General features: G+C 40.3%; 1 protein-coding gene across 1 annotated transcript; it reads left to right on the top strand.

Annotated features, from left to right (window-relative positions):
* The first annotated feature begins 342 nt into the window (after positions 1 to 342).
* Positions 343 to 13,586, top strand: comp (cartilage oligomeric matrix protein). Its single transcript, XM_005730259.1, has 19 exons — positions 343 to 629; positions 4,406 to 4,479; positions 4,596 to 4,647; positions 4,878 to 5,026; positions 5,247 to 5,384; positions 5,570 to 5,647; positions 6,432 to 6,584; positions 6,799 to 6,903; positions 7,128 to 7,235; positions 7,324 to 7,483; positions 8,279 to 8,397; positions 8,684 to 8,736; positions 8,839 to 9,032; positions 9,107 to 9,285; positions 9,390 to 9,438; positions 9,650 to 9,846; positions 11,525 to 11,697; positions 12,685 to 12,824; positions 13,251 to 13,586. Exons 1-19 carry the CDS (start codon positions 563 to 565, stop codon positions 13,307 to 13,309), a joined length of 2,247 nt encoding a protein of 748 aa, XP_005730316.1. The 5' UTR covers positions 343 to 562; the 3' UTR covers positions 13,310 to 13,586.
* Positions 13,587 to 15,184: the final 1,598 nt, after the last annotated feature.

The following is a 15,184-nucleotide window of genomic DNA, read 5'->3' on the forward strand; positions in this document are numbered from 1 at the left end:
TTGGAAAGTTTCTTTCATTTTGTTCTAATCACAGTTTAAACAAAGCTTGAAAAAACATTCTTGACCTTTTTTGTAATGGAGCAATCCACAAAAGTGCTTCAGTACATCTGCTCATTTCTTTTCATTGTACTCATTAGGTGGTTAGTTGAACCTTGGATCCTTGGATATTCTAGAAACATTCAGCCATTTAAGGAATAATCAACACAGAAATCCAAAAGCAGCAGCCAAACAACCCTCGAAACACTTTCTTCAGCATCTTTACTTGTGTCGTTTTGGAGTGACGTGACCAAAAAACACAGCAAGTAATGCCGCTGTTACACCGCATTGTGGGGGTGTATTTTGTTGTGTAACCAGACGCCTTCTTCTTCCTTTTTCTTGGAGCTTTAAGGGAAGGGATGGAGATGTAAACCACAGGAGGGGGGGTAGAAGTGGCGTATAAAACCTAAAGTAGAGAAGGAAATACCCCAGAACCTTTGTTGGGTTAAGGATCGCAGGAGGAACAGAGGGAAGGAAGAGAGTAACCTGCTGTACCTGAACTGGTGCTTTTTGCAGAGGTGAAGACATGCTGTGGTTTCTGGGGCTGACCTGTGTGCTCTGCATAGGAGGGAGCGCTGTTGCAGGACAGAGAGGTGAGAAATACGTTTGATATCGGAAGATTAAAGAGCATTAGCAGTAAATATGAGTAAAGGGTAAAGTTTCAGAGTTTTAATTTGAAAGAAACACAAACAATATATGACGACTGATGTGGAGACGCAGCAGAGAAAGAAGGCATAATTTAAAACATTAGAAATTATAAACTGATTTATCCATCTGGGGAAGATGTTACAGCTTTCGGTAGTTTCTGGCGACAGGTTAGTGTTTTCTTAAGTAATTAATCTGATAAATGAAATGTTATTCATGGAAACTGCTATGCAGAACAAGAGAAAGGGGTGTTACATAAGAAAAATGACAAAAAGCTGCAAATGAAATGAATTCAAAGCCAGATTTTATTAATTATTTCAATATGATTTTTTTTAATTAATTATTATACTTATTTTTAGGGGAGGTAGAGCTTTTTGTTATGAAAAATTAGAAAAATAGTTGGGCAGGAACACAAATTGACTTAAAGGAGCTCAAAGCTCATGAGGGCTGGAAAGTTCTGCGCACACAACAAGGGAAAACAATCATAGTGAGATTCCTGTCGTCCAGGACTCAGCCTCCTTTCCATTAGCAGAGACAGTGATTTATGTCGAGTATCTCTTCTCTCTGCTGTGGAATTCATTCGGTAAACACAGTTGCTGCTAACGACAAGAACACATTTCCTGCTCTACACGCTCAGGAGATTTCTGCTTTTGGTGCCCGGTACATGCGGCTGAACTGACCTGCAAATGGTATTTTTAAAACAACAATAAACGTATGGATACAGTGTGTCGTCGCCTGCATTATTATTCAGACTTATTATCAGGTCTTTTTGTCTTTTAGTCGCACTTTAATGTTTTGCTTTACTCTTATTTATGGCCCCAGCAGGAGGTTGTTTTGAGAGGAAAGCCTCCAAAAAACACATTATAGAATTTGTTCAAGACAGATGCTGTTAGCAGATGAATGTTGTGAAGAATCTCAAAAGCTGGATATATGAAGAATCCACTGCTGATCAAAGGTTTGAAAGATCAAATTTAACTAAAAGTTATAAACTGAATTGCTTTCACTGAGTGAAAGTATTTGATCCCCGAGCAAGCAGGGTGTCCAACTCCAGGGCTCAAGGGCCGGTGTCCTGCACGTTTTGTGTCCTTAATCCAACACAGCTGATTTTAATGGCTAAATTACCTCCTCAACATGTCTTGAAGTTCCCCAGAGACCTGCTAACTAATCATTTGATTCAGGTGTGTTGACCCAGGGTGAGATCTAAAACCTGCAGGACACTGGCCGTTGAGGCCTGGAGTTGGACACTCATGACTTAGTACTTAGTGGAGAAACACCTGCTGGTAACCACAGCTTTCATGTTTCTAACCCTAACCCTAACCCATGTTTCTTGCAGTTGGTCACCAGGTTTGCAGGAGCGATTGTGGCCCACTCTTCTTTACAAAAACTCTCTAAATCCTTTAGGTTCCTTGACTTTCTGTAGGACTGAGATCTCTAGTCCTTCATGTCCTTAATCTACTTTTTCTTTAGCCCCCCCTTTGTTGCCTTGGCACTGTGTTTTAGATCACTGGCACGATGGAAGATCCATTCACAAACTCTTTTCAGTGTTCCCAGAAAGTTGATTCTGTTCATGTGGATATATGGTTACCTGGATTACTAGGCATGCATTAAAACATCTTCAGTGAGTTTCTCATCCCGGATTCTATGCTTCATGGCCCCGCCCATTGTCCCCTCAATGCGCTGAAGTCATCCTGGACTCCCAGCAGACAAACAGCCTCAAAGCGTAATGTTTCCACCTCCACGCTGGACTGTGGGAATGCTGTTCTTTCTCCAAATACAGCGGGTCAAGTTGAGCACAGCACTTTCTCCCAAGCCTCCTCTGAATCGTTTAGATGTTCACTGATGTAGATGTTAAGACAGGCCTGTACATGTGTCTTTCTGAGCTGGGGGAACATGGAGGCTTTGCAAGTTTCAGCCGGTCATGGTGTGGTGTATCATCAATGATGTTCGTAGTGTCTGTGGTCCAAGCTTCTCTTGTGTAGTTTTGAGCTGATATGACACCTTTATCATGATCACTGTCAGTCCATGAGGTAGAATCATGCATGGATGCATTAAGGGCAAGTAATAGCCATTTTATATTTCTTCCATTTCCAAATGAACCCACCAACAGTTAGCGCCTTCTCAACAAGCTTCCTGCTGATGGAGTTGTAGCTCCTTCCAGCCTTGTGCAGATCTACAATCTTGTCCCTGATATTCCGTCTTTCTCCAATGAATGAAAAATCATAGACTGTTTTTTTGTGAGGGAGTAAATTTACAAATTCAGCTGAGGATTAGATAATTATTTCCCCCACTGTGAAATTTTGTTAACTAGGCTTTGTGAAAAAGTGAGATCAAGTCACTATATGTATCCTCTAAGAGACTATCAATATTATCAATACTGCTTTGGCTTCATCTTATTGCCTCTGAATGAATCAGATCACAGGTTCTTAATTAGGTTCTTAATTAGAGAACAGAAGTTCAATATAAGTATAATAAATATTTTATATATATATACATATACATATATATACCACTGAGTTTCAGTTTGATAGACATATTAGACTTTAATATAACTATTCCACAAACATAAAATTAATTATATATACTATAACTTCTTATTCTTGCAGTTAAAGTCCTGTGATTATATCTATAAATTAAACTTCCCACTCGATAGTTGATTTGTAGTTAAATGAAGGCAATTTGCACCAAAACTACAGATCATACTGAAACCAAGCATCCCAGGATACCCATAAGCTTAATTCCAGAAAGCATGTGAGCAGGAAAAATGTCTCATATCTTCCGGACAATCTTGTGTCATTCTATTTCTGGGAAAAAAAATTTTTTGACTTCTGACTCCAGTTAATGTGTGGGCTGTGGATTCGAATGAGTCCTGTGGTGGTGGAGGAATGCCAGGCATTAGACTTTGGCATTAAACATGCAGTGGATCATGTTGTACAGGACCCTCCACACACATATCAAAACACTGCTCCCTAGCTAGCTGCCAGTTCATCCAACAAAACAATTCCACAGAAAAAGTGAAGCAGTGCAGCAATAAACCAAACCTGCTCCGTGTAGTTATAACTTGAGTTCTTGTTTTTACTGCAAAGTTCTTATTAACTGTTTCTTCGAATTTGTTCTGTATATAAAATTACATTGTCTAAACTTTTATGTTTTCATTATTTTTAAAGGTTTTCTGCTTGTATTTGTTCGTGATTATTTATTCTTATTTTTTCCTTTTGTTTTTAGTTTCAGAGAATCAGGTTGTACATTTAAGGTACCACTTTTTTTCCCTAGATCATGCTCCGAATGATCAAAAATCATATTTTTATTTAAAGACAATACTTCAGTAGGTAAATTTTAACACTAGTTATTTCTAGCTAACTGATCTGACTAAAGGTTAGACGAGAGAAAAATGGGTAATTGAAAACAAATTATTCCTGTGAATAGGTAAAACAGGAGAAACTTTGAAGCACTGTAGACAATGTTGGGCAAGTTACTTTGAAAAAGTAATTAGTTATAGTTACTAGTTACTTCCTCAAATTACTAGGAAAAGTAACTATCTAAAATAAGACAAAAACATAAAATCTGAGTAGAAAAGTTATATTTTTTACTGTAACAACCACAAACATGTTTAATGAATCATTTTCATAACTTCAAATGCAAATATAAATTATAAATTTTAAAAACCTTGCATCGGGAATATAAAAGATTTCCTTTACTAATTGGTTTGTTCTCTCTTCAAACCCAGATGGAGAAATTATCAGTCAGATTAAAATGACTAATCTCGTCTTGGGTGAGATTAAAGAGCTTTTGAAGCAGCAGGTAATGCTCTGTCATAAAAATATATTTAACTACATTTACTTGCATTTGATAACAGTTTGACTCAGGGTGCTGAGGAAATGCAAAAAGGTATTTAATCTGTTGGTTGTACTTTCCAGATTAAGGAGATTGTATTCTTAAAGAACACAGTGATGGAGTGCGAAGCCTGTGGTGAGTTCACAAGCTCGCTTATCAATGATGGAATTATGTTTATGTCTGAGAATACACACATTATTACATCATTATTGAAATTTAATTATCTTTATCGAACTTGAGCCATTATCCATAATTTTCCACAACTATGAATATTATGATTATGTAGTCCATTAGAAGAAACGGGAGAGAGATTTGAAGACACAAGGAAACAACTAATAATTTGCTTTGATGTCCTCTTTTCTCAGCAATGGGGGGTATGCAACCTCAACCCACCTGTGTGCCCAACTCCTGCCACCCTGGGGTGAGCTTTGTGGAAACACCAGAGGGTGTAAAATGTGGACCCTGTCCTCACGGCATGGAAGGAAACGGTACCCACTGCACTGACGTGGATGAGGTACGAGCAGAGATTTGATAAACTGTTGCTGACAGTACAGTGTTACAGGTATAACCATTGTAAGGTCAGAAAACTCTCTGCCTGACTTCGTCAACTAGAAGGTGACGAAATGGCTAAAATTTAGACTTTACTAGAAACCCAGTAAAGGGCTCATCTAAATGAATGCAGGTCCTCATCCTAAAAACATCCTGATGTGTGTGTGTCTCCTTATTACGAACAGTGCACTGTGAAACCGTGCCACATGGGTGTTCGCTGCATCAACACATCCCCAGGTTTCCGCTGCGGCTCCTGCCCCGCTGGATACACTGGCCCGCAGGTCCAGGGCGTCGGTCTTGCCTACGCCACTGCCAACAAACAGGTCGGCACCATGCAGCAGTTTATGATTCCATTCAACATGAGATCAATTTGGACTTTACGTGGCCGCCCAAAACAAACTTCCTTCTCTCTCCGACTTATTTTTCTTTTTGCCTCCTTTTTCAGTCTTAATGGTAAAGACCATTCAAGTGACTTTGCATTTGTCTTTAAATCTCTGTCCTTTTTAAGGTATGCAGAGATATTAATGAGTGTGATGGTCCCAACAATGGAGGCTGCGTGGCGAACTCCGTGTGTCTGAACACCCCCGTAAGTATGAACAAAGTGAATTTCCATGAAATTGCTGATTAGATCTAAGCCTCAGTTAGAGTCATTCTTTGTGTTGGCTGAATATTTTATTTATTTTCATCCTTAATCACTTTTGGCCGTAGTAGCAGCAGTCCTACCTTACAGCTGATACAGTATTGGAAACACAATCCTCTGGGTTAACTGCATGTAACTGCGTCCAAGACGAATTGCAACAGAATGTTTTTGAGCAGTCTCTTAATGGTTTAAACTTTATTCCTAAAATGGTAATTTAAATGGAAACAATTTCCATCCATCTATTTTCTTAACTGTCTACTCAGTTCACGGTTGCAGGGGTGCTGGAGCCTAGAAACAGGGTACAGCTTTGGCAGGTCACCAGGACTAATTTGTGGTTGTGCATGTGCTTCAGCTTGAACGGAGAGCGGAGAGGGGTTTTTACTCACTGCAAACATCCTTCTAAAATTCCCAATGCACATCGCAGGATAGTGATAGCTGATAATTGGTCCCATGGAGAAGGTGTACACTCCACATAGAAAGGCCCTAACCTGTCATTAGTGGATATGCATCAAACTCCAGTCTAGGGTTATCAGTTAGGGTTAAAGATTGCATAGTGAAGCCCACGGTGAACTCAGGGTTTTGTATAAATGCAGTATATCCCATGCCAAATGTATGTGTAATCTTAGGACCAATATTTCTCCTTCGTTTGCTGTCTGAAGCACTGTGTTTTAAGTTCCATGTTAACACTACCAATGTGGGCACCTGTGACATGGTGGGATGGTTCTATCAGGGCTCTTTCAGATGTGGTCCCTGTAAGACAGGCTACACTGGGGATCAGCAACAAGGCTGTAAGCCTGAGAGAGCCTGTGGCAATGGCCAACCCAACCCCTGCCACGCCAGCGCAGAGTGCATCGTCCATCGAGAGGGGACCATCGAGTGCCAGGTGAGCAAATAAAACTTTTATGTTTTAGCTCCTTGGATTTAGCTTTGATGGGTTATCAAAGCTATTACAACATTCCTTCCTCATCATGTTATAACAATAATAGCAGCTATTGGGAAATAGCTGTTTGAGCACTTATGCTCATGTTGTGCAGACCACAAAACAGAGCCAATAAAGGCATTATGTACAGCTTCTAAAACATTTTCCATCCTTATAGTGTGGAGTCGGATGGGCTGGCAATGGCTATGTGTGTGGTCCTGACACCGACATCGATGGTTTCCCAGATGAAAAACTGGACTGTCCTGATAGTAACTGCAACAAGGTAAATCTCCTTCATATCTAAGAGAACTCTCTGAAAGTTACCCATATCAAAACAGTTTATTTAGCTGTGAAGAAGATCAAAGATCTTATAAAAATGTGGCATAAAAGAAGATGTTGTCATACTTTAAATTCAAACCTCAATCCCAGATCAAAGAAGGTCTTTATCACTTTATACAAAACAAAAGTATTAATTAAAACTTACCCATCTGCTTATGTTTCTTCCAGGACAACTGTCTCACTGTTCCAAACTCTGGTCAAGAAGATGCTGACAGTGATGGAATTGGAGATGCCTGCGATGAAGACGCAGATGGGGATGGGATCTTAAATACACAGGTTCATACACAAAGGATACTGAGGTTGAAAGAAAATATAGTAAAATCATGTAACTTTGCTCTCAGGGACTAAAACATCTTTTTCCCAGGATAACTGTGTGTTGGTGCCCAATGTGGACCAGAGGAACATCGATGAGGATGACTTTGGCGATGCCTGCGACAACTGTCCTGCCGTCAAAAACAATGACCAGAAAGACACAGACGTGGACAAATATGGAGATGAATGCGATGAAGATATCGATGGCGATGGTAAAGACTTTGTGCAAATAGATTTTAAATCTATATTAATTATAAGACCTATTTACTCTGGCTGTTAATTAGAAACACTGACATGTATTGATATGCCTTTAATTTGAGATGTGATTTGAATGTGAATTTGATACATGAGATTTTTACAACCTATCAACTGGAATCATTTTCATGTTATGACTATGAGTGTGTGAGTGTGTGTGTGTGTGTATGCACATGCACTTGTTTAACCATCTTAGTGAGAACCATTTTGAACTTTAGACAGTTAGATTGGTGACATTTTGGAAAATAAGGACCTGTGGGCCACACACACTCCTGTAAAGGCCTGGTTGAGATTTGCTTTAGGTTTAAAATTAGAATGAGGTTTTAATTTATGGTTATGCATGTAGATGGGATGGTTAAGATTACGATAATGGGTCAGACAAAGATTTTGTATTTATGTATTTATTGGGTCTGTCATAGTCAAATGTGTGGAAATGTCTTCGTGTTGGTAGGTGGATTTGGTTTCCTTTAAACATACTTTATCAGCATGGTGGTGCTACAGGTGTGTAGTTGAGAATGAGTATGGTCTGACCAACCAGACTGAGTAATCGTGAACATTAGAGATGCCAGCAGGGTCAACGAATTAATCCACAAGGCTGGAACCATCACTGGCCAGAATCTGGAGACATCTGAGTCAATGGTGGACAAGAGGACAGTGAACAAACTGCTGTCCATCACTGACAACACATTAAAGCTATGTGCCTGTCTTCGGGTTACTATAATATTTTCTAACATTCCCAATGTTAACCCCAGGAATTCCCAATCACCTTGACAACTGCAAAAGGGTCCCAAATGCTGACCAGAAAGATCGAGACGGTGACAAAGTGGGAGATGCCTGCGACAGTTGTCCCTATGATCCCAACCCTGACCAGGTGAGAAATGTCTTCACATGTTACATCAATATCTTGCAAAAAGGCACGAGAAGTTAAGCAGTTAATCTTAAGTAGAAAATCTTTCTTTTAATGGCCTCTAGTGGTTTAACTTTTTAGTCTGCAACAGTAATTTGGTATAGCCTGTACTCCAGGATGTAGCATCACACTCATGGTGCATTATTCAGTCCACATTGTCTTTCCTAGCTGGGATTATCATTGCCATTGTCTGCTTGTTATTCTTTGGAAAATTTCATATCTGAAATTCGACTCAACTTATGTTTCTCAGATGGATGCGGACAATGATTTGATTGGCGACCCCTGTGACACTAACAAGGACAGGTATTGTGTGAGCTCATCAGTCAAGTCACTTGTATTTATCTGGATCTGTTTTCATTCTCCAAGTCAAATTTGCACCTGCTATAACATCTGTCTCTTGTCCAGTGATGGCGATGGTCACCAAGACTCTCGGGACAACTGCCCAGCTGTCATCAACAGCTCTCAGTTGGATACTGACAAAGATGGGAAGGGAGACGAGTGTGATGATGACGATGACAACGATGGGATCCCAGACCTGCTGCCACCTGGTCCTGATAACTGCCGTCTGATCCCCAACCCTCTACAGGAGGACTCTGACGGTGTGTGACACTGTTGACATATTAAAATAAAAGTTTGTGCTTTACTTACGCCTAATATCTACCTATCCTCCCAGGTGACGGCGTGGGTAATGTATGTGAGAAGGATTTCGACAACGACACCATAATTGACCCAATAGACGTCTGTCCAGAAAACGCAGAGGTCACCCTCACTGACTTCAGGGAGTACCAGACAGTCGTTTTAGATCCAGAAGGAGACGCACAAATCGATCCTAACTGGGTGGTGCTGAACCAGGTCAAGCGATTATGGCTTCTTTGATTTTTGCTGTTCTATTTTTTTGCCAGAATAACATGTCATGAAATAACATTTCTCTACAATCCACTGTTCTGTCTGTACAGGGAAGAGAGATCGTCCAGACTATGAACAGCGATCCTGGATTGGCTGTTGGTAAAAAACTGTTTGACATTTCAAGAAAATATAAAATATAAATATTAAACTGCCATCTGAAATGACCGGAAATGGCATGGATTTGTTTAAAGGAAACCAAATTCACCTACTAACAGGCCCCTGGCTGTTGCTTTAATTTACTGCACATAGAGCTAAACGTCTATGCTACATTTTAAAAACAAAATCTGATGTGAAATAATTTGTCCTGCAGGTTACACGGCTTTCAGCGGAGTAGATTTTGAAGGAACATTTCATGTTAATACGGTAACGGACGACGACTATGCAGGTTTTATATTTGCGTACCAGGACAGCTCCAGCTTCTACGTGGTGATGTGGAAGCAGGTGGAGCAGATCTACTGGCAGGCAAACCCGTTCAGAGCCGTGGCAGAACCAGGAATCCAACTGAAGGTATGTCACTGCCGTACTGTTTGCAAGAAATTCCAGCTCCACTTCAGGATAACGGATTAGTCGTAAAGAGACTTTGAGCTGTAACTAGTAGTTGTATTAATATTTAATCTATGGTTTAAATGCTTTATAGGGTCAAGGTTTTGCAGCACAGTCCATTTGAAGAAGTGTCCATAATGAAATAATGAGCTAAAAGACGATTATTTTAACTGCCTTGTGGCTTACAACCAACCAGTTAAACCTTAAAAACAATTTTAGTTGCCATGGTCAGAAAATGGTAGTAAATTTGTTGATAATCTGTAGATTTAGTAGAGGCATACAAACAGCCTCTTCTTTGGCTCTTGGAGGAGCCGGACACACCTTTTCTCCTCTCCCTTATCTTCCCTGCTTATGTCCTTGTCTAGTCTCGTGGGTTTTTTTTTTGTATTTTTGTATTTTCCCTGAAACATTCTCTCACAGTCTGTTCTCTAAAACCTAAAAGAGGAATTATGGATTGGATCAACTGGTCCCTAAATGCAATTGACACCCCTTTCTCAACGAGAAGTCTGGGCTTGGGTGAGCCTGAGTGCTGAAGATATCGACCTATTCGGAACCATGGTAACAGGGTTCTGGCTGATCGGAGCTGGCTTGGCCCTGACTTATCGAAGAATTAAGAAAGCAGAACCGGCTGTTCAAACCCCCACAAGGCTGCCCGCTGGGATTGGAACGATGGGAAGAGGCGTGAGTTTCTCAAAATGGGCTCATTGAGTGCAGCACGGATAAGATCTTGGAGAGGCTACGGCTGCTGTGAATACTCAGAATAAGATCTCTGACTGCAGACTGGATACATCTCGGAAGGGCTAACCCGGAATAACATCTCTGGGCGCAAAATTGAAAAAATCTCGGGGAGGCACACTGCCGTGAGTTCTCAGAATCCTTGAGCACAAGAATGACAACAACACAGAACGCAAGTATGGCGAAGCTCGCAGCTCTCCAACGGGAGATTGAGAGACCAGTGTTGGACTGTAGAACTGCTTTGAAATTCATATGAGCTGTTCGCACTAAAGTAAAAAATACCATCACTTATGCGGATACCCTCTCGGCGCCAGCTGCAAGGCCGGAGCTGAACAAAACACCCTGATAACGACTGTTTAGTCTGTTCCTTCCCATTCCATGCAAGGCCACCAGGGTTGGCTGGAAGACTGTTTACTTAGCCTAGCAGGGTGAAGGACACTGTCTCAGCTGAACTATGGACACGCACACACATACATATACTAATACTGATAAGCGCTCACCGACGCATCACCCTCCCTACCCCGGATCCAACGCCACCTCCAACGCTTACCTCCCCTCTGATGTGGACATCGGGTCAGTTGGAGGCGCAGTCGAAAGATTGCAGCGGTCCCAGATCAGATGTACACACTGGAACTCTTTCTCATGTTGCTTGTCTGTGTTTATTGTGCTATGGTGTGTTGATTGATATCTGTGCCTGTAGCCTGACATGTCTCCCCAATGTGATGTTTGTGTATTGTATGTACGGTCGGCAAGGTCTGTCATCTCGGTTGTGGGCAAAAGACCTGCAACTGACAAATAAAGGCTATCTCTCTCTCTCTCTCATATGAGTTGTGAAATAATCTATAATAAAAAAACAAAAACAAAATGTGATCGCAAACACGTTATCCCTTTTTTTACTCTTCTTAAGGCAGTGAAATCAAACACAGGTCCAGGTGAAAACTTGCGGAACGCTTTGTGGCACACGGGCGACACCACCGATCAGGTGAAGCTCCTGTGGAAAGACGCTCGCAATGTTGGCTGGAAAGATAAGACCTCGTACCGCTGGTTCCTCCAGCACCGGCCTGCTGACGGCTACATCAGGTACCGTGACACACAATTAACGCTGATGTTTTGTAGGAGCCACAGGCTGGAAAATAACATTCATCTTATGATAGAGAGTGTGTGTGCATATTTGTTTAATCATCTTAGTGAGGACCAGTTCGAGCATTGGACCATTAGATTGGAGACATTTTGAAAAACTGAGGACCTTGAGATTTTCTTTAGGTTTAACATTAGAATAAGGTTTTAATTTATGGTTATGCATATAGATGGGATGGTTAAGAGTACGATAAGGGGCTAGACAAAGGTTTTGTATTTATCTATCTATTGGGTGCGTCATAGTCAAATATGTGGAAATGTCTCTGTGCCTGTGAAAATACTTTCTCTGCATGAAAGTGTCACAGGTGTGCGTGTGTGTGAACTGGGTGAGGTCTGATCAACAAAACTGAGTAATCATGAGTATCAGTGCCAGGGATGCCAGCAGGATCAACAAATTAATCCCTAATGCTGGAACCATCACTGGCCAGAACCTGGAGACATCTGAGCCAATGAGGGACAAGAGGTCACTGAACAAACAGCTGTCTTGCCCAAGGATACAACGACCGAGACTGTCCGAGCCGGGGCTTGGACCGTCAACCTTCCGGTTACAAGACAAACTGCCAACTCTTTGAGCCACGATCGCCTGGCTTATGTAGCTGGGATGGTTACGGTTATTATAAGGGGCTTTCCAAAGATATCCATGCAAACTCGTGTGTATTTATGTACGTGTGTCATAGTCAAATGTGTGGAAACATCTGTGTGTCTGTGGAAACATTTTCTCAACATGATAGTGCCAGAGGCATGTAGTCGAGAATAGATGAACATGTACAGTGAATACATGCAACCGTTTTATAAATATTTCAATAAAAGTAAAAATTTGATTACATTGGTGGTGCTAGAGAAAAAGAATCAGCCATAAAATGTGATTCTGCAAGTGTTATTAACACTTTGTTAATGCAATGTTGGTTGCTGCGCTTTGTTGGTTTGCAGAGTTCGTTTCTACGAGGGCACCCAAATGGTAGCGGACACGGGCGTCATCATAGACGCGACCATGAGAGGAGGCCGACTGGGAGTCTTCTGCTTCTCCCAGGAGAACATTATCTGGGCCAACCTGCGTTATCGCTGCAACGGCGAGTGAAACATTCAGAAGAGTTGAAAGGCTGGACTGCAGCCACAAAGCGTTTTTCATTTATTCAACAATGTTCCTCTGCCAAGGAAAGAACTAGTGCCATTTGTTTCTTTGTCAGCAGGAAATACCGAGCCAAATTTCACAAAGCAATCAAACATAAGCCATTTCAGTTTCAGTGGCTATATTTAGAACACTTTCCTAAATATGAAAAATATTGCTTTTACCTTGCAGAGGATTCGCTCTCCAAGTGCCCTGCTAGCTTTTGAAGCCAGTCATGTCTGATGTTGGATAACTTGGTTATTTGGTGTGTTTTTGTTAACCAGTTATGCACTGACTGGAAGTATGCTATTATTAGCATGAATGCTGCCACAAAATGTGTGACTTTTCAAACTGAATTGTGAACTGGCTTTCCACTGTGTTTCTTCAGACACTCTTCCAGAGGATTTTGATGCCTACAGAGCCCAGCAGGTCCAGCTGGTAGCCTGATGACAACAAACAGGCCCAAAGAGAACACTTTCCAATCCACAGCTGGATCTCAGAAAGAAGATCATCACGGCGATAAGTTTAATTAAAAATCCAGCAGAAGTGTTGGAAATGTCTCCAGTGAAAATTGATTGATTGTGGTGCAGAGCAACGGTAATATGTGTTCAAAGGGAAGTGGTATAATGTTAGATTAAAAATTATATAACATTTTCCACTTCAGAAAAACCACTTGAAAAGATTGGACTGTCACTAATGAATAAATGTTGTTGTTGTGTGGGAATCTGATGTCTGTGCATACTGAAACCATGGATATCAATGCATCTAATATCCCTGTTTAGATGCATCCACTTGGGGATTATAGCGCTTACCATCTTGTTTTTTTGTTTTTTGTTTTAAACTAGATGTCATTAAGACACTGGACATTCACCATAAGGGATCTGTATATGACAATGTAGTCACTCCCCAAAGCAGGCTATACTTTTCTCTCAATTTTACTCTAAATGGGTAAATAATTTACAAAATAAAAATTAAATTGTATTAAAGAGAGCCTGAAGCTAGCAACTGAAACAATACATTTATGAGTAAACTGTTTACTGTGGGCATAAATCGAGTGAGCAGTAAGGTCATGTTTCTTATAGACTTCTATACAAATTGGCTAGAAATAATGCAAGTTTAAAGCACTTAAGAATCAGCTCGACTTCTCAGAGCGAGAAGTTTTATAGCACAGTCTATAACAGAGAAAGGTAAATTACATTTACTTTAGTAAAATTACGTTGATGATCATTCAATTTAAAATTGGCTTTATAGGTATTATATGTTATTAAACAGGAACAAGCCGAACGTGATTTTAAGTAACAGACTTGACTGTTTGTTTTCAAACTCAACAGCTTTTAGTGGAAATTAACATTCTGAACAAGTCACAAGCATGCACATATCCAAAATAATCTTTTAAATTTGCATTTGGAAATACAGATTACAAAATAGAAACAATAGCAAAGACAATATACAACAGGGTTGAAACATCATGCATGTCCACAGCAACACGCTGTGATGCGACACTGGACAGTTTCTTTTTAATCGGCATATTCTGCAAATCAAGACTATGTGCAGAGAAAAATCTGTCTTCCACATTCAATTTAATTTGACTTTTTTTTTCTTATAAACAAATGGTCACGTAAAGAGAATCACATGGCAACAAATAAATAACTACAGTTCTGTTACTACGACTTACAGGACAACAGTGATATAATGCTATTCTCACTAGAAGCTTTAAGTGGAACTTAAACTCTGTTTTATTTATTTTTGTTTACACATATTAATTAACTGTAGAGTCATTTATAAAACCCCATATTATTAAAGGGACATTTGAGTCAAACCTAAAGTCTCTGGGAACAAGCAGTACAGACCAAGCAGCAACTCTTTCCTTGTATTCTGGGACTGAGGGCACACCTTTAATCGCACGCTCCTGTTTGAGCATCACTCATCAAACTTTTTTCAGTTTGTGACAAAAATGTAGTTTGTGCCTTTTTATGGCAAAAAAAGGGAACGGGCTGTGCCGAGAAGTACCTCAAGTAAGTGACGTCTCAGACTAAAATAAGCAAAAGTCTCAAAACTAAACAGTGTATCAGACATAAAAAGACATTTTCAGATGACCTGTGCATCTTATATTTGAAATAAATGGACCCCCAGCTCTCTGCATTTCACCATGTCGTCTCGGGATCGGCCTATTTTGTGAAATTACTTCAAATCTGATCAACAAACCTGACATTTTTAGTCTCTTTTACTAATTTTAAACTAAAGTGTTAGCTGCCTTGCATGAAGTCAAGTCTATTACCAGAGTTATAATTACTTTTAGATAAAACCACAAAGAAGGCGTTA

This window comes from Pundamilia nyererei, unplaced genomic scaffold (assembly GCF_000239375.1).
Source record: "Pundamilia nyererei isolate P.nyererei 1_Seehausen unplaced genomic scaffold, PunNye1.0 scaffold00036, whole genome shotgun sequence".
Taxonomy (NCBI): domain Eukaryota; kingdom Metazoa; phylum Chordata; class Actinopteri; order Cichliformes; family Cichlidae; genus Pundamilia; species Pundamilia nyererei.